Here is a 21,666-nt window from a genome sequence, read left to right on the forward strand (position 1 = left end):
GATTTTTTGCAGACCTGTTGACTTTGATGGGTCCGTGGTCTGCATTTTGCAAGTATAGGACATGTTCTATCCCTTTGCGTAATGGACACAAAGATGCAGAAAGCACATGTATCATCCGTCTGCTTTCCGTGTCCGTATGTGAGTTCCATGGACCTATTAAAATCAATGTGTCTACAAATAAAATGCGCAAAGCACACGGATCGCATACGTATTTTGTGGATACGCGATTTGGGAACTGCAAAACTGATACACTGCTAACTGCCATGTACGTGTAACACCCCAGAGGTGCATTACCATCTTTTACACCTCTTCACTATCTCTTATGGTTAACCTCATGTCATCATGTGTATTTATTCCAGGTTCAAACACTGTGCATTTCCTATTTTGCAACTGTTGTGTGTAAATGTAATGTGCCTGGTTCACCAGCAGGTGGCAGCAAGCTTGGCTGAGCTGTTTTGTCTGGAATGGAGCCTTTCTTTCCATTCTAGCCCTCTCTAGAGAGGGAGGCGTTTTAGTTAGTGAAGGTCAGTCTAACCTACCCCTTCTAGCGGAGAGGTTGTGTTGAGAGCCGGGCCCTGCCAAGGCCAGCAGATCACCATCAGCTCTGCTGTATCAAGAGGCCCAAGCTACAATCCTCAGGAGCCAGGAGGAAAAGTTCCCTGGATAAGGATAAAGATAAAGCTAAAGACAGAGTCAAACTACAGAAAGGAAAGGATTCCTATTTAAGCCGGTTAACACAGCAGAGCCAGAGAGCAACAGATGTAGCAGTGCAGAGTGTGTTTGCCTGCCAGAATTTATGCCAAAGCCTGCTGGTAACCAAGACAAAGTCTGTAAATCGTTTGGAAGAAAGTTTATGCAAAGTAAAGCTGCTGTTCAACGTTATACAAAGTCTGGACTCCATTTATTTCATCCTCCCCTGCTTTAACTATCCCTTTTTCTGCAGCGGATGACCACGTCTGGGGTTCCAGTGTATCCAGGTAGGAGTACCGTGACAAGTGCAAAACCATTCAGGGACAATATAGGCCACTCTACACCACTCTGGAATTCATACACTGGGTACCACTACCTACCATATCACTAAAAGGGGCCCTGTGCCCTTGTTGCATCATTGCAACTGGCGTCACGACAAAACCATGGACATTATTTTCCCTCTTAAAGGGACCCTTATGGCTGCGCTCTACCCCCCGCTGTATATGGATCATGATCAGCTCGTGAGCCCACTCTATACACTCCACTTGTGATGTACGTATATGTCAAGGTGCCCAGGGGGTAAAGCCAGTGAATTTCCTGGTGAAATTCTCTACCAGTCTGATGTATCACACTCCTACCATCCCATTAAAAAAACTGGAGTTGGCTGGAGTGACATGGCAGATTTCTTCCTTCATCACTGTGTGCATTATCCCATTATTGTGACATCACAGTGTGCATTATCCTCTATTGCGACACCACTGTGTGCATTATCTCACTATAGCTTTCATAGTGGAGTGGGACTTTAGTCCAAGTTTGGTGGGTGCAAGTCAGGACTTGAAATGGTGCAGTGGCCAAAGTGTTGTGTTAGGAGTGTCATTAACCAAACAAAAGTCTCTCTTTATTGTGTACAAAATAGGAGTTGTAGTACATTCAGCAAATATCTGTACACAGTGCAAATTCTTCCTTGATGTCCAAGCATGAGCTGAGCAAGTCTGGGTCCTCTTTCTCCTGCTAAAGTCCTTGTGGCTGGGATCTCTGGCTAACAACTGCAATCTGGCCACTGTGGCTGTAGTATCCAATAAACTGAGGTGTAGAGGATGTCTTAACAAGTTACCCCTCTGCGGCAGCATGGTCTGCAACACTTTATGCTAGGTTACCTTGCTGACTCTCATGCTGCAGCCACGCAAATCCTTCTTCAGATCTTCCTTTCTTTCATCCCATGGAGCTCGTGGAGGTACCAAAGGCTCCTGGACTTGAAGCAGAAGTCTGGGGGGTGGGCTGGGGAGAGGAGTATGTGGAGATTGGTCCCTACCTTGTCTCTACAGCCAGACTAACTACCAAACTCTGGAACAAGGGGGTGGGACCAGCCCACACCCTAAACTCAAGAGTTACTGCACAGGAACTCACAAAATCATCTATTTCTTTAAGGAGTCTTTTTTTAATTAAAATTATTCATGAGATTTCCACAGGAGTCAATAGAACATCTATGTACATGATATTATAATACACAAGGTGGACAAAGCGAAGGAAATCCCATCATTCTCTGTACATTACAAAAACATTGCTGAAGGCTACATGAAATCAGTAACAAACTAAAAAGTTGCAGAACATTTCTTTATGATTAAAGGGGTCTTCCGGGACTTTAATATTAAAGGCATATCCTTAGGCCAGGCCATCAGTATCAGATTAGCGGGGGGCTGACTTCAGCTGATTGAAGGGGCCGGCAGTGGCCATGCCTGGTGTTGTAGCTCATTGCTGCTCAGTCCCATTCAAATAAGCTGCAGTACCAGGCGTGGCCACTACCAAACCTACGGCCCACTTCAACCAGCCGATCAGTAGGGGTGTCAGGAGTCGGGCCCCCACCAATCTGATACCGATGGCCTGTTCTGAGGGGTCTCCATCAATATCAAAGTCTCTCTATGCCTTATTTACTAAAGACTGCACTGGCACTCATTAGGGGTACAAACAATTAGGGGATGTACAAAGAATCAAAATATTTCATAATTAATTAAATTGTAATTCATATTATAATTAGTTATGACATATGGTGAATGCCTAATATTAATAATAATCTTTAATTATTATATAGCGCCAACATACTCCGCAGCGCTGTACAATTAGGCTACCTGCCATATTCGCCAGGAGACATGTTATATTTACAAGGGGAACCATTCATTAAATAGCAAAGTTTGGGAGACAAATTTAAAGGGGAAATCCATCAAACACACATCCTGACATGTCATCAGGGAAGGTGAACTCAGACCCTTGCCGATTTGAAATCAATGGTGGTAGTGCAAGTTCAGGTGCTCTGTAGAGCTTTGTGGCCCCTTCGATTTTGGAATCGGCAAGGGTTACAATTTTCACGTCCTCACCAAGGGCATAATGATGTATTTCCCCTTTAAGTTGTGTCTTGAGTCTTGTCTAGGGCACTGAGGTTGATGTATCATCTGTGTTCAATAGGTTGTTCTGGTTCATTCTCATCTGCACCATCCATAGGCAGAGGTTGTGCGTCAGGCGTCAATGCCAGAGATGTTCACCACATGACTCTTGGCCGCGGTCTCCTTCCTGCAAAAGGTTATTTCCATTAATACCAATTTAAAGTGCAGCTCTGGAGTATAATACAGGATGTAACTCAGGATCAGTCCAGAATATGTAATGTATGTACACAGTGACTGCACCAGCAGAATAGTGAGTGCAGCTCTGAAGTATAATACAGGATGTAACTCAGGATCAGTACAGGAGAAGTAATGTAATGTATGTACACAGTGACTGCACCAGCAGAATAGTGAGTGCAGCTCTGGAGTATAATACAGGATGAAACTCAGGATCAGTCCAGAATATGTAATGTATGTACACAGTGACTGCACCAGCAGAATAGTGAGTGCAGCTCTGGAGTATAATACAGGATGTAATTCAGGATCAGTACGGGATAAGTAATGTAATGTATGTACACAGTGACTGCACCAGCAGAATAGTGAGTGCAGCTCTGGAGTATAATACAAGATGTAACTCAGGATCAGTACAGGATAAGTAATGTAATGTCTGTACACAGTGACTGCACCAGCAGAATAGTGAGTGCAGCTCTGGAGTATAATACAGGATGTAACTCAGGATCAGTACAGGATAAGTAATGTAATGTCTGTACACAGTGACTGCACCAGCAGAATAGTGAGTGCAGCTCTGGAGTATAATACAGGAGGTAACTCAGGATCAGTACAGGATAAGTAATGTATGTACACAGTGACTCCACCAGCAGAATAGTGAGTGCAGCTCTGGAGTATAATACAGGAGGTAACTCAGGATCAGTACAGGATAAGTAATGTATGTACACAGTGACTGCACCAGCAGAATAGTGAGTGCAGCTCTGGAGTATAATACAGGCTATAACTCAGGATCAGTACAGGATAAGTAATGTATGTATACAGTGACTGCACCAGCAGAATAGTGAGTGCAGCTCTGAAGTATAATACAGGATGTAACTCAGGATCAGTACAGGATAAGTAATGTATGTACACAGTGACTGCACCAGCAGAATAGTGAGTGCAGCTCTGGGGTATAATACAGGATGTAACTCAGGATCAGTACAGGATAAGTAATGTATGTATACAGTGACTGCACCAGCAGAATAGTGAGTGCAGCTCTGAAGTATAATACAGGATGTAACTCAGGATCAGTACAGGATAAGTAATGTAACGTACACAGTGACTGCACCAGCAGAATAGTGAGTGCAGCTCTGGAGTATAATACAGGATGTAACTCTGAATCAGTACAGGAGAAGTAATGTATGTACACAGTGACTGCTCCAGCAGAATAGTGAGTGCAGCTCTGAAGTATAATACAGGATGTAACTCTGAATCAGTACAGGATAAGTAATGTAATGTATGTACACAGTGACTGCACCAGCAGAATAGTGAGTGCAGCTCTGGAGTATAATACAGGATGTAACTCTGAATCAGTACAGGATAAGTAATGTCTGTACACAGTGACTCCACCAACAGAATAGTGAGTGCAGCTCTGGAGTATAATACAGGATGTAACTCAGGATCAGTATAGGATAAGTAATGTATGTACACAGTGACTGCACCAGCAGAATAGTGAGTGCAGCTCTGAAGTATAATACAGGATGTAACTCAGGATCAGTACAGGATAATTAATGTAATGTATGTACACAGTGACTCCACCAGCAGAATAGTGAGTGCAGCTCTGGAGTATAATACAGGATGTAACTCAGGATCAGTACAGGATATGTAATGTAATGTATGTACACAGTGACTCCACCAGCAGAATAGTGAGTGCAGCTCTGGAGTATAATACAGGATGTAACTCAGGATCAGTACAGGATAAGTAATGTAATGTATGTACACAGTGACTCCACCAGCAGAATAGTGAGTGCAGCTCTAGAGTATAATACAGGATGTAACTCTGAATCAGTACAGGATAAGTAATGTAATGTGTGTACATAGTGACTCCACCAGCAGAATAGTGAGTGCAGCTCTGGAGTATAATACAGGATGTAATTCAGGATCAGTACGGGATAAGTAATGTAATGTATGTACACAGTGACTGCACCAGCAGAATAGTGAGTGCAGCTCTGGAGTATAATACAAGATGTAACTCAGGATCAGTACAGGATAAGTAATGTAATGTCTGTACACAGTGACTGCACCAGCAGAATAGTGAGTGCAGCTCTGGAGTATAATACAGGATGTAACTCAGGATCAGTACAGGATAAGTAATGTAATGTCTGTACACAGTGACTGCACCAGCAGAATAGTGAGTGCAGCTCTGGAGTATAATACAGGAGGTAACTCAGGATCAGTACAGGATAAGTAATGTATGTACACAGTGACTCCACCAGCAGAATAGTGAGTGCAGCTCTGGAGTATAATACAGGAGGTAACTCAGGATCAGTACAGGATAAGTAATGTATGTACACAGTGACTGCACCAGCAGAATAGTGAGTGCAGCTCTGGAGTATAATACAGGATGTAACTCAGGATCAGTACAGGATATGTAATGTAATGTATGTACACAGTGACTCCACCAGCAGAATAGTGAGTGCAGCTCTGGAGTATAATACAGGATGTAACTCAGGATCAGTACAGGATAAGTAATGTAATGTATGTGCACAGTGACTCCACCAGCAGAATAGTGAGTGCAGCTCTGGAGTATAATACAGGATGTAACTCTGAATCAGTACAGGATAAGTAATGTAATGTGTGTACATAGTGACTCCACCAGCAGAATAGTGAGTGCAGCTCTGGAGTATAATACAGGATGTAATTCAGGATCAGTACGGGATAAGTAATGTAATGTATGTACACAGTGACTGCACCAGCAGAATAGTGAGTGCAGCTCTGGAGTATAATACAGGATGTAACTCAGGATCAGTACAGGATAAGTAATGTAATGTCTGTACACAGTGACTGCACCAGCAGAATAGTGAGTGCAGCTCTGGAGTATAATACAGGAGGTAACTCAGGATCAGTACAGGATAAGTAATGTATGTACACAGTGACTGCACCAGCAGAATAGTGAGTGCAGCTCTGGAGTATAATACAGGATGTAACTCAGGATCAGTATAGGATCAGCCACTCACTTTAAGTCAGTGTCCTCCAGCTTGACTCGTGGGGCCGATTGCCCCAGTACATGCCTGGCGACGTACATGAGGAAACCTCGGCGCCTGGTTCTATAGCAAGTCAGATCCACAGCCAGAAGAGTCACCAATAAGACCAGGAGAATAATTCCAGCGACCACCCCGGCTCCTACACCCTGCGGTACATCTGTGGAAGCATTGAATGTTCAGTGGAGAGTCCTTGGAGCAAAGTCACATCAAATGCTGCCAAAAATGACTTCACCCCATTGTCCATGCAGTATCTTACCTCTGTAAATCGGATTTTTACTATTTATTAAAAAACAATACATTGTTCCCTGTTATCAGCCATTTCAAGTTTGGGGAGAGATTATCTGTATACATGACAGGGAGTGCAGAACTCCCCCTTGCCCCCCACAATCACATATCTCCAGGGAAGAGACCACCCAGAAACAGTTACATCCGTATGTATGGCCGATATCAGCCACTCCTCTAATAAGCAGCAGACTCTGAGGGCACTGGCCCTTTAAAGATATATAATAGTAACCTCTAAAGAGAAAGCTCCTGCTCCATTGGTCCAAACCCTCTGCTCGGCATTTTACCTACCTATGACTTGTAGGAACAATGTTGTGTTGTGCTCTCCATAGCTGTTCGCAGCATGACACGTGTACTCTCCTGCATCAGACTTGTCCAGCTCTGTGATTGACAGCTCCAGACCATTGGAGCTCAGAACAAACTTCTGCCCATCGAGAGGAACCTTCTCATCACCCCTGTGCACAAGCAAGCCCCAAATCAGTACCAAAACATGTAACCAGAGGACAAATCCACCATGTATCTAAGCCTGTCGTCTGTGATACTGTCTGACGAGCCCTGTTTCTAAGCCTATCATGTGTGATACTATCTGTTTAGTGTATCTAAGCCTATCATGTGTGATACTATCTGTTTAGTGTATCTAAGCCTATCATGTGTGATACTATCTGTTTAGTGTATCTAAGCCTATCATGTGTGATACTATCTGTTTAGTGTATCTAAGCCTATCATGTGTGATACTATCTGTTTAGTGTATCTAAGCCTATCACATGTGATACTGTCTGCTCAGCCACTGTATGTACGCCTATCCCTTGGTGATACTGTCTCCTAAGCTGCTGTATCTAATCCAATCATGTGTGATACTTTCTACAGAATTGATGCCTATGAAAGATGGTATTGTCCACTGAGCTGCTGTATCTAAGCCTCTCCTGTGTGGTACTATGCTGACATGGTGTATCTAAGCCTATAAAGTATGATGCTACTATCTGTTGTGGTATTGTATCTAAAACTGTTATGTGTGCTACTGTATGTTGAGCCAGTGTATCTCAGCCTATCACATGTGATACTTTCTGCTCAGCAATTGTATCTAAGCCTATCATTTGCTGATACTGTCTTCTGAGCTGCTGTTTCTAAGGTAATCCTGTGTGATGCTGCCAGTACTACAACCCCCATCATTTCTTTATAGATGTCCGTCACTCACTTTTTCCATGTGATCTGAGGTTCGGGGTGTCCAGTCACAAAGCAGGTGAAGGACGTGTTGGATTTGGAGGTGATGTTGGGGTTTGTGTTGTTGAAGCGAACGATCGGGGCAGCTGAAAGAAAGGATAGGATGAGGCTTATTATATTCTGTAATGTTCACTGGGGCAAACGGGCACATCGCCACCGGATACTGTTATATGGGATCCCATCGCCACCGGATATTCCAACATGGGGGTCCATCACCACCTGATACTGTTATACTGGATCCCATCACCACCTGATACTGTTATACTGGATCCCATCACCACCTGATACTGTTTTACTGGATCCCATCACCACCTGATACTGTTATACAGGATCCCATCACCACCTGATACTGTTATACAGGATCCCATCACCACCTGATACTGTTATACTGGATCCCATCACCACCTGATACTGTTATACTGGATCCCATCACCACCTGATACTGTTATACAGGATCCCATCACCACCTGATACTGTTATACTGGATCCCATCACCACCTGATACTGTTATACTGGATCCCATCACCACCTGATACTGTTATACAGGATCCCATCACCACCTGATACTGTTATACTGGATCCCATCACCACCTGATACTGTTATACAGGATCCCATCACCACCATATACTGTTATACTGGATCCCATCACCACCTGATACTGTTATACTGGATCCCATCACCACCTGATACTGTTATACAGGATCCCATCACCACCATATACTGTTATACTGGATCCCATCACCACCTGATACTGTTATACTGGATCCCATCACCACCTGATACTGTTATACTGGATCCCATCACCACCTGATACTGTTATACAGGATCCCATCACCACCATATACTGTTATACTGGATCCCATCACCACCTGATACTGTTATACAGGATCCCATCACCACCATATACTGTTATACTGGATCCCATCACCACCTGATATTTCTACATGGGGGTCCATCACCACCTGATACTGTTATACTGGATCCCATCACCACCATATACTGTTATACTGGATCCCATCACCACCTGATACTGTTATACTGGATCCCATCACCACCTGATACTGTTATACAGGATCCCATCACCACCATATACTGTTATACTGGATCCCATCACCACCTGATATTTCTACATGGGGGTCCATCACCACCTGATACTGTTATACTGGATCCCATCACCACCATATACTGTTATACTGGATCCCATCACCACCTGATACTGTTATACTGGATCCCATCACCACCTGATATTTCTACATGGGGGTCCATCACCACCTGATACTGTTATACTGGATCCCATCACCACCATATACTGTTATACTGGATCCCATCACCACCTGATACTGTTATACTGGATCCCATCACCACCTGATACTGTTATACAGGATCCCATCACCACCATATACTGTTATACTGGATCCCATCACCACCTGATACTGTTATACAGGATCCCATCACCACCATATACTGTTATACTGGATCCCATCACCACCTGATATTTCTACATGGGGGTCCATCACCACCTGATACTGTTATACTGGATCCCATCACCACCATATACTGTTATACTGGATCCCATCACCACCTGATACTGTTATACTGGATCCCATCACCACCTGATACTGTTATACTGGATCCCATCACCACCTGATACTGTTATACTGGATCCCATCACCACCTGATACTGTTATACTGGATCCCATCACCACCTGATACTGTTATACAGGATCCCATCACCACCATATACTGTTATACTGGATCCCATCACCACCTGATACTGTTATACAGGATCCCATCACCACCATATACTGTTATACTGGATCCCATCACCACCTGCTATTTCTACATGGGGGTCCATCACCACCTGATACTGTTATACAGGATCCCATCACCACCATATACTGTTATACTGGATCCCATCACCACCTGATACTGTTATACTGGATCCCATCACCACCTGATACTGTTATACAGGATCCCATCACCACCATATACTGTTATACTGGATCCCATCACCACCTGATACTGTTATACAGGATCCCATCACCACCATATACTGTTATACTGGATCCCATCACCACCTGATACTGTTATACTGGATCCCATCACCACCTGATACTGTTATACAGGATCCCATCACCACCATATACTGTTATACTGGATCCCATCACCACCTGATACTGTTATACTGGATCCCATCACCACCTGATACTGTTATACAGGATCCCATCACCACCATATACTGTTATACTGGATCCCATCACCACCTGCTATTTCTACATGGGGGTCCATCACCACCTGATACTGTTATACTGGATCCCATCACCACCATATACTGTTATACTGGATCCCATCACCACCTGATACTGTTATACTGGATCCCATCACCACCTGATACTGTTATACTGGATCCCATCACCACCTGATACTGTTATACAGGATCCCATCACCACCATATACTGTTATACTGGATCCCATCACCACCTGATACTGTTATACAGGATCCCATCACCACCATATACTGTTATACTGGATCCCATCACCACCTGATATTTCTACATGGGGGTCCATCACCACCTGATACTGTTATACTGGATCCCATCACCACCATATACTGTTATACTGGATCCCATCACCACCTGATACTGTTATACTGGATCCCATCACCACCTGATACTGTTATACAGGATCCCATCACCACCATATACTGTTATACTGGATCCCATCACCACCTGATACTGTTATACAGGATCCCATCACCACCATATACTGTTATACAGGATCCCATCACCACCTGATACTGTTATACTGGATCCCATCACCACCATATACTGTTATACTGGATCCCATCACCACCTGATACTGTTATACTGGATCCCATCACCACCTGATACTGTTATACAGGATCCCATCACCACCTGATACTGTTATACTGGATCCCATCACCACCTGATACTGTTATACTGGATCCCATCACCACCTGATACTGTTATACAGGATCCCATCACCACCTGATACTGTTATACAGGATCCCATCACCACCTGATACTGTTATACAGGATCCCATCACCACCATATACTGTTATACTGGATCCCATCACCACCTGATACTGTTATACAGGATCCCATCACCACCATATACTGTTATACTGGATCCCATCACCACCTGATATTTCTACATGGGGGTCCATCACCACCTGATACTGTTATACTGGATCCCATCACCACCATATACTGTTATACTGGATCCCATCACCACCTGATACTGTTATACTGGATCCCATCACCACCTGATACTGTTATACAGGATCCCATCACCACCATATACTGTTATACTGGATCCCATCACCACCTGATACTGTTATACAGGATCCCATCACCACCATATACTGTTATACAGGATCCCATCACCACCTGATACTGTTATACTGGATCCCATCACCACCATATACTGTTATACTGGATCCCATCACCACCTGATACTGTTATACTGGATCCCATCACCACCTGATACTGTTATACAGGATCCCATCACCACCTGTTACTGTTATACAGGATCCCATCACCACCTGATACTGTTATACTGGATCCAATCACTGGATCCAATGTACATGATCATTGGTTTTCACGCATCACTTGTGCGTTGCGTGAAAATTTCAGCATGTTCTATATTCTGCGACCTTCATGCAACGCAGGCCCCAAAGAAGTGAATGGTGCTGGGTGAAAATCGCATCGCATCCGCACGCAAGTGCGGATGCAATGCATTTTTCACAGATGGTTGCTAAGAGATGTTGTTTGTAAACCTTCCGTTTTTTATCACGAGCGTGCAAAACGCATTAAAATCGCATCGCACCTGCACGGAAAAAACTGAACGCGATCGCATACTAAACTGAATGTTCTTGCTTGCAAAATCACGCATTTTTCACTGAACGCATCCGGACCTAATCCGCTCACGCTCGTCTGCAAGGGGCCTTACCCTGTGGAACTTGATTGTTCTTGGGAACCCCGGGAGAGAAGAAGACCCCACAGCTGTTTCGGTAATCTGTTCCTCACCTTTTTGGCCCCATATCAATGGCGCGTCTATATAAACACTGGTCGTAATAATATAGGATGACCTTAAAGGGACACTCCAAGCTAAGCTGATACATTATGTTATGCCAGTGGACGGCAGAGCATGAAATAGAGGTCTGCTTTCTGTCTATAAATCTCGGTATCACACTTCGCCCCCTTGTGTCTGCATCGGGGATAGCACAGTGTATTAGTTTAAACTGGAATGTTCCTTTAAGAAATACTATGTGAATTCTAACATTTGGCCTGGAGTCTGTTACAATGTTACTGTGCAGGGAACTCACCATTGACAGTGACAGACACATTCTTGTAGGCCATCTCGTTCCTTTCTCTGATGTACGCCATGCAGTAGTACATCCCAGCATCGGAAAGCTGGATCTTCTCTATGGTCAGAGTGCCATCAGCACTGGCAGAGAGGTGACCTGTAAGGGAAATCATAGGACCGGTGATGGGGCCATTCAAAAGGGCCAATGACCGTACAGGTTGCATGTATAGAAGTTTCCAGCACTGACCTGGGAGGGGAGTGATGGCAATTCCGTATCTGTACCAAGTGACCTGGGGGGGTGGGATACCCTCCACGTCACAGGGCAGCCTAACCATGGAGTCTGCAGTGAATTCTTTCCGTGTCGCCACGTCCTTCACAAATTTAGGTTTTTCTGCAGAAATTAAAGTCAAATTACAAACGTAGTTTGGTGGCAAATTACGTATGTTGAATTACCACATTCTGACCTCTAGGGGTCACTGCTGAGCATTGCTGCATAGCTATCTACACGATTATGGCACATGGTAGAGGGCAGTACAACTTACGGATAATCCTCAGTTTGATCTGTGCAGTTGAAGTCTCTCCAGACTCGGACTCGGCGTGGCACTGGATCACGCGCTCAGGCTCGAACTTGGACGCGGTCACATACAGGCTCTTCACACTTTCGTCAATGTTTTTTTGCTTGTAACGACCTTCCTCATCCTCAATTTCTTCGTCGTCCGAAGTCATCCATTTTATTGTGGCCTCAACGCTGGCTGTTGGAAAAGAAAAAAAATCAAATAATCATAAGATTTTGTATAAGTCTTTAAAAAAAACTATTGCATTTTAAGGCATCTCCACCGCCCCTGCACCTGTACCTGACATCACTGATATAATATAATTACATTGTGATCAGACATGAGATCCTCACACCTTATACTACAGGAGCAGCTATTCATCTATCACTGCTGACAACCAGCCTGTATATCATGTCTGAGAGGTTGTCACAGCCCCGCCCCCTGTCACTGACATCACTGATATAATATAATTACATTGTGATCAGACATGAGATCCTCACACCTTATACTACAGGAGCAGCTATTCATCTATTACTGCTGACAACCTGCCTGTATATCATGTCTGAGAGGTTGTCACAGCCCCGCCCCCTGTTACTGACATCACTGATATAATATAATTACATTGTGATCAGACATGAGATCCTCACACCTTATACTACAGGAGCAGCTATTCATCTATTACTGCTGACAACCTGCCTGTATATCATGTCTGAGAGGTTGTCACAGCCCCGCCCCCTGTTACTGACATCACTGATATAATATAATTACATTGTGATCAGACATGAGATCCTCACACCTTATACTACAGGAGCAGCTATTCATCTATTACTGCTGACAACCTGCCTGTATATCATGTCTGAGAGGTTGTCACAGCCCCGCCCCCTGTCACTGATATAATATAATTACATTGTGATCAGACATGAGATCCTCACACCTTATACTACAGGAACAGCTATTCATCTATTACTGCTGACAACCTGCCTGTATATCATGTCTGAGAGGTTGTCACAGCCCCGCCCCCTGTTACTGACATCACTGATATAATATAATTACATTGTGATCAGACATGAGATCCTCACACCTTATACTACAGGAACAGCTATTCATCTATTACTGCTGACAACCTGCCTGTATATCATGTCTGAGAGGTTGTCACAGCCCCGCCCCCTGTCACTGACATCACTGATATAATATTATTACATTGTGATCAGACATGAGATCCTCACACCTTATACTACAGGAACAGCTATTCATCTATTACTGCTGACAACCTGCCTGTATATCATGTCTGAGAGGTTGTCACAGCCCCGCCCCCTGTCACTGACATCACTGATATAATGTCATTACATTGTGATCAGACATGAGATCCTCACACCTTATACTACAGGAGCAGCTACTCATCTATTACTGCTGACAACCTGCCTGTATATCATGTCTGAGAGGTTGTCACAGCCCCGCCCCCTGTTACTGACATCACTGATATAATATAATTACATTGTGATCAGACATGAGATCCTCACACCTTATACTACAGGAGCAGCTATTCATCTATTACTGCTGACAACCAGCCTGTATATCATGTCTGAGAGGTTGTCACAGCCCCGCCCCCTGTCACTGACATCACTGATATAATATCATTACATTGTGATCAGACATGAGATCCTCACACCTTATACTACAGGAGCAGCTATTCATCTATTACTGCTGACAACCAGCCTGTATATCATGTCTGAGAGGTTGTCACAGCCCCGCCCCCTGTCACTGACATCACTGATATAATATAATTACATTGTGATCAGACATGAGATCCTCACACCTTATACTACAGGAGCAGCTATTCATCTATTACTGCTGACAACCAGCCTGTCTATCATGTCTGAGAGGTTGTCACAGCCCCGCCCCCTGTCACTGACATCACTGATATAATATCATTACATTGTGATCAGACAAGAGATCCTCACACCTTATACTACAGGAGCAGCTATTCATCTATTACTGCTGACAACCAGCCTGTATATCATGTCTGAGAGGTTGTCACAGCCCCGCCCCCTGTTAGTGACATCACTGATATAATATCATTACATTGTGATCAGACATGAGATCCTCACACCTTAAACTACAGGAGCAGCTACTCATCTATTACTGCTGACAACCAGCCTGTATATCATGTCTGAGAGGTTGTCACAGCCCCGCCCCCTGTTACTGACATCACTGATATAATATCATTACATTGTGATCAGACATGAGATCCTCACACCTTATACTACAGGAACAGCTATTCATCTATTACTGCTGACAACCAGCCTGTATATCATGTCTGAGAGGTTGTCACAGCCCCGCCCCCTGTCACTGACATCACTGATATAATATCATTACATTGTGATCAGACATGAGATCCTCACACCTTATACTACAGGAGCAGCTATTCATCTATTACTGCTGACAACCAGCCTGTATATCATGTCTGAGAGGTTGTCACAGCCCCGCCCCCTGTCACTGACATCACTGATATAATATAATTACATTGTGATCAGACATGAGATCCTCACACCTTATACTACAGGAGCAGCTATTCATCTATTACTGCTGACAACCAGCCTGTCTATCATGTCTGAGAGGTTGTCACAGCCCCGCCCCCTGTCACTGACATCACTGATATAATATCATTACATTGTGATCAGACAAGAGATCCTCACACCTTATACTACAGGAGCAGCTATTCATCTATTACTGCTGACAACCAGCCTGTATATCATGTCTGAGAGGTTGTCACAGCCCCGCCCCCTGTTAGTGACATCACTGATATAATATCATTACATTGTGATCAGACATGAGATCCTCACACCTTATACTACAGGAGCAGCTATTCATCTATTACTGCTGACAACCAGCCTGTATATCATGTCTGAGAGGTTGTCACAGCCCCGCCCCCTGTTACTGACATCACTGATATAATATCATTACATTGTGATCAGACATGAGATCCTCACACCTTATACTACAGGAACAGCTATTCATCTATTACTGCTGACAACCAGCCTGTATATCATGTCTGAGAGGTTGTCACAGCCCCGCCCCCTGTCACTGACATCACTGATATAATATAATTACATTGTGATCAGACATGAGATCCTCACACCTTATACTACAGGAACAGCTATTCATCTATTACTGCTGACAACCTGCCTGTATATCATGTCTGAGAGGTTGTCACAGCCCCGCCCCCTGTCACTGACATCACTGATATAATATAATTACATTGTGATCAGACATGAGATCCTCACACCTTATACTACAGGAGCAGCTATTCATCTATTACTGCTGACAACCAGCCTGTATATCATGTCTGAGAGGTTGTCACAGCCCCGCCCCCTGTCACTGACATCACTGATATAATATAATATAATTACATTGTGATCAGTCATGAGATCCTCACACCATATACTACAGGAACAGCTATTCATCTATTACTGCTGACAACCAGCCTGTATATCATGTCTGAGAGGTTGTCACAGCCCCGCCCCTTGTTACTGACATCACTGATATAATAGTAATTTAATTACATTGTGATCAAACAGAGATGCAGAGTATGGGTCATGTCCTTACATTTACATAGAAAGTCCTTTCCTTCTCCAAGAAAAATCTCTCCATTGGCCGGGATGATCTCCAGTCCTAGCTTAGAACAGAAAACTAAAAAAAAAAGACAAAGGATCAGAATTAGCATGGAAAATGGTCCAAATCATTATAAACCCCACCCAAGAGCTAAAGAATAACTCCATCATATAAAAAATGTAAAAAAGAATTTAAGGGAAAACTCCACCCAAGAATCAGTAAAAAAAAAAAAAAAAACAATCTGGGCTCCTTATCTGCAGTGCTACTCATGTAGTACTGCAGATAGTAGTCCAAGATCAAGGCAACCTTTAAAGAGTCACTGTACTTTCACGCAATTTTAAATAAATCAATAGTAGAACGACCACAAGAAACTTTGTAATATGTTTTATCAGTGAGAAATGTCTAGTTCTCATTTAATCAGCTGTTTACCTCACCTCCCCCCCCATGCTAATTGTTTTTCAAATGCTTTGAATTCCTTCAGGATGTTCATATTACACATGTCAAAACAAGTCTATGGAATGGGGGGGGGGGGGAGTGAGCAGCAGCGTGAGTGAGACAGGACTCAAAGGGGGACACTAAAGAGACTGCACAAGTCCAAAGAAGATTTATATCTCAGCACAAGTGCTAACATCATAACCAATAGAGGTCACTACCTCTCTGTAGCATCCTTCATGATCCTGGGGAATACTTCTGAGTGAGTAAGAGAAGCTTAGGAAGCAGCTTCTCCTCTACTTTCAGTGTGCAGTTGCTAGTCTCCGCCCACCATGTCTGAGAGATCTGCAAACTAGATGTTCGGCATGTACAGAGGAAAACTGCTAAAAAATGCCAGATACAAGTGATACAGTGGCCAGCAATAGTGTTATGTACACACCCTGCACTATTGATTAATGCAGAGCTTGTTGAAAGGTTAGGTATATTTTAACTATGTCCCAGCTGCATTTTTATACAGTTGTATTTGAATATTTTTTCAAATATTGCAACAATTATTTTTTTATAACAAATCCTAAAGAAAAAGAAAAATAAAAACGAGATAAAATAAAATAATAACAATAATAAAAAAAATACGGTAAAAAGCTACTACTAATAAGAAGCACTGGCCAGATTTATTACAAGCCAAGTGAACACTGCATGAGTATTGGATGCGGTCCAGAGCGTCTGCTGATCTGTGTACATTTCATTGTTCATCCTGCGCTCCCTGAAAACGACACGTGTGCAGCGCCTGTGGCCGAATGGGCTCATTTACTATATGCTACAAGCCCGGCACCTGCTTAGCATATTGGTGCTTCGTTCGCCATTGGTTTTGGACACACAAACTCAAATATCTTATCAATTCAATTTAAAAAGTAAAACTTAAAACTTTTAGCCAAAAATGTACCTTAACTGACGAATACATTATTTTTATTACTTTTGTTATTTTATATGATGTATATTGAAGATAAATATAAAAGCAAAAAAAAATTAAAAAAAATAACAAAAATAACTCATCCCATGTTAATATACACATTATAAGAAGATAAATAGCAATAAATACTTAGCACCTAGCAGGTGCTGCCACGGACACGAGGAAGATGAAATTTCAGGTATGTAAATTTCACTCTTCCTTATAGTCCTTGGCAACAACTGCTAGGTGCTGCCTTGGACTCGAGGAAAAGGAAATCTTAGGTAAGTAAATTTCGCTCTTCAGCTATAAATAAACCTAACCTAAACCTACTGGTAATAAACTAAAATTAATGCAAATGAAATTTTTTTTTTTTTTAAATCTATATGTATTTTACAAGAAAACTATTAAATTTTTTGGTGCTAAATGTAAACATTTACGAAATGTAAAATTAAAAATACAGTAAATGTGTTATAATTTTTGCAAAATCCTAGAAAAATTAAAAAATCTTTCGAGAGATAATAACATAATACAATGTAATTTATAGTAAATGAAAAATTGAAAAAACAAGAATAAAAATATTAGAGCAATGCAATAAATATAATGCAGGGTATAACAAAAATAAAAGTAATATAATATAACATACCAATATAATAAAATATATTGAAGTAATGTAATATAATAAAATTACATTAGGAATTGCTCACCTGATTTGGTCAGTAGCAATACCAAGATGACTGAGCATCCTTGTGGTGACATCTTGAACATCTTCTGGTCCTTGTGAGTGTGTGTGGTGCATGACTCTGACCCTTGGAGGATTTATACTCTGGTGTCCCTGATCCTGCCCTCTGCCCCCCACACTGTCCTGCAGCCCCCTCCTCACCCCATCTCACGTCCAACTCTCTGCTCACCTCACTACCATGTCATCCCAGAGTCTGTGAGGCGCCAAGAGAAAGAACTGGAGACTCCGGAGACCATAGGGGAGAGGAAAGGAGGGGGTGGGGAGGGGGGATATGACAGAAGAGATGTGTGTCTGTCTTGAGGAGGAAGGAAGGGTGCTTACACACTGGTCTGCTACAAGAGACATAAGGAATCTAAATGCGTTTTATATTCCTGACATATCTAATGTATAACACAAAGAAAAGAGTGCATGGAAAAAAGCAAAGTCAAATAAAAAGATAATTCCCAGGTTATATAACATGTACTTATATAACTATATACAAAATATTCTCGGGTACGCCAGCATGGTCCACATCATTATATACAAGATATATTATACCAGTTGTACATATATAATTATATACAGGAGATACCCAGGTTATACCAGCATGGTCCATATCATTATATACAAGAAGATGTATAACTAAATGATTTTCCTATTCCATGACGTAAAGTCATAGTTTTATTAAAGACACGGAGGCGAGTATTGCTTTCTCCTTCTTTACTGTCCACCAATAGCAGCAAAGAGAAAAAATTTACATACAAGGAACCATAGCAACCACGGTCCCTCCCCAATGGCCCCTATAATAGGCCACTCTTCCTCTGGACCTTCCTCTTTCTTTGAAAACCTGGTGCTGACATCACGAACATCCCAACGATAACTCCGAACTGTAACTGGAACGGAAAGTCCAACGCCAACGAAGCGCATTCAACTAGCCAACCTGGCTAAACTGTAAGAGACATCAACTGGGAACACGGCATCTTAGAATGGAAAGAGCTTCATCCTGAAAAAGAAAACAGACCATAGGCCTAGGTGAAACAAGCATGTCAGGACAGAATGTCCGGAAGCCATCTACTCAACCGACTCAACAGGTGTCAAGTGACTGAAGAACAATATAAATTGCAATAAATAACATGAAATACAATGGCAATGAAACAGACATTAGGACAATAAATACCTAAAACAAAATAACTTAAAAGGTTAATAATACATAGAGGCAATACTACATGACCCCTGTAACAAAAAAACGCGAGAAAACCCAAGGGAGGGAATAGGGCGGGCAATACTCGCCTCCGTGTCTTTAAAAAAACTATGACTTTACATCATGGAATAGGAAAATCATTTAGTTTTACAGCAAGACACGGAGGCTTCATATTGCAAGTTCAAAGCCTGTCTATAATAGAAGCAAACAAATTAGACGGAGGGCGAAAATAAAATTCTCTGAACGTGGTAACACTCGGCCAATCAGCCAAACGCATGACATCCTCCAATCTGGCCCCCGAAACCGCCAAGGCAGTGGCAGAGGCACCCCGCGCAGAATGGGCCGTGAAGATAGAAGTGTCAATACCTGCTAGAGACATGACCCATTTAAGCCAACGTGCCAACGTAGGGCTAGAAACTGGACCAAAAGGATGTCGGATCGAAAGGAACAATTGAGAAACAGCGGAAGACCGGTGTGACAAAGTTCTGGATTCGTACTCCTTAAGGCAAGCCACAGGGCACAAAATAGGAGAGGAAGGAAAACTGGGATAGGAGACAGACCGGATGTTAGTCTTGGTTCGACGCGAAATGTTAAAGGTGACCCCCTCCGGGGTAAACGAACGAGCGTCGTAGTCAAGGGCCCTCACATCCGAGACCCTTTTGCAAGAAACAAGGCAAAACAATGCCAACAATTTTGCGGACAATTGCCTAAGCGTAAGGGCAGAATTCTCGGGCCAAGAGGATAAAAAGGATAGGACCAGGGAGACGTCCCACGTAGTGGAAAAACGAGGCCGAGGAGGGCGAGCCAACCGTGACCCACGAAAAAGGCGGGACACAGAAGGATGTTGACCAGCCGGGACACCCTCGTACCCAGCATGGGAAGAAAAAATAGCGGACCTGAAAAGGTTGATGGTCCGATACGCCTTTCCCGCCTCAAAGAGAGAGGTGAGGAACTCCAGCAGGTGAGCTACAGGTGCTGAAACGGGATCCAAGTCCCGTTCCACGCACCAGTTAGCCCAAGTTCTCCAGGCTGCCCGGTAAGACTTTCTGGTATCGGGAGCCCATGCGTTATCCAGTAACTGTCGAGTCGCTGCCGAAATGCCCTTGACAGCTCCGGGTGTCCGGAGATCCGGCACGCCAACAGCCGTAGGGATCCATCGAGGAGAAGTGGATGGTGTAGACCCTGAGGGTTGCGTAGGAGATCCGGTCGGGTCGGGAGGAGAAGAGGTACTTCCACTAGGATCCTCATCAACGAAGGGAACCAGACCCGAGACCCCCAGAACGGAACCACCAACACCACATCCGCCAGGTGACGTTGGACCTGGAGGAGAGTCCTCGGAATCATCGAGAAGGGAGGAAAAGCGTAGAGGCGGGATACCGACCAATCTTGGAGAAACGCATCCACCGCCACTGCTTCCGGATCCGGACGCCAGCTGAAAAACCGGACGAGTTGCCTGTTGAGCCGAGAGGCAAAGAGATCGACAGACATCGGACCCCATATCTCCGAGATTGCTGAGAAGACCTGTGGATCCAACTGCCAATCGCTGCCATCCGATAGGTAGCGTGAGTTCCAGTCCGCACGAACGTTGCTCATCCCCGGTAAGTATTCCGCCTGTACCATGATGTCCCTGGACAGGCAAAACGACCAAAAATCCATGGCTAACCGAGCCAAGGTTGCCGAGTGAGTACCTCCCAAACGGTTGACATACCGGGCCGCCGATATATTGTCCATCCGTAGCCTGATGCACGCGTTGGCGACCCCGTTGGAGAAGTTCCTCACTGCAAACGAACCGGCTAGTAGTTCCAAGGCATTGATATGGAGGAGAGATTCCTCCGCCAACCAGGCTCCCCCCGTGGAGACCCCATTGCAATGGGCGCCCCAGCCCTGGAGGCTCGCATCCGATTCGATGGTCAATTCCGGCAGAAATCCGAAGATCGCTCTGCCGTTCCACGCCTCCAGATTGGCGATCCACCAACTCAACTCCTCTCGGGCCTCCGAGTCCAGAACCACCGCGTCCGCAAAGGAGGCACCGGTCCGAAGATGGGCAATC

General features: G+C 43.8%; 1 protein-coding gene across 1 annotated transcript; it reads right to left on the reverse strand.

Moving 5' to 3' along the window:
• Positions 1-2,642: 2,642 nt before the first annotated feature.
• On the reverse strand, positions 2,643-18,561 carry LOC120986817 (neural cell adhesion molecule 1-like). Its single transcript, XM_040415522.1, has 9 exons — positions 18,402-18,561; positions 16,311-16,394; positions 12,693-12,902; positions 12,398-12,541; positions 12,170-12,307; positions 7,794-7,905; positions 6,890-7,053; positions 6,290-6,473; positions 2,643-3,255 (listed from the first exon to the last, which is right to left on the reverse strand). The coding sequence occupies exons 1-9, from the start codon at positions 18,460-18,462 to the stop codon at positions 3,201-3,203; spliced, it is 1,152 nt and encodes a 383-aa protein (XP_040271456.1). The 5' UTR covers positions 18,463-18,561; the 3' UTR covers positions 2,643-3,200.
• Positions 18,562-21,666: the final 3,105 nt, after the last annotated feature.

This window comes from Bufo bufo, chromosome 1 (assembly GCF_905171765.1).
Source record: "Bufo bufo chromosome 1, aBufBuf1.1, whole genome shotgun sequence".
Lineage (NCBI taxonomy): Eukaryota > Metazoa > Chordata > Amphibia > Anura > Bufonidae > Bufo > Bufo bufo.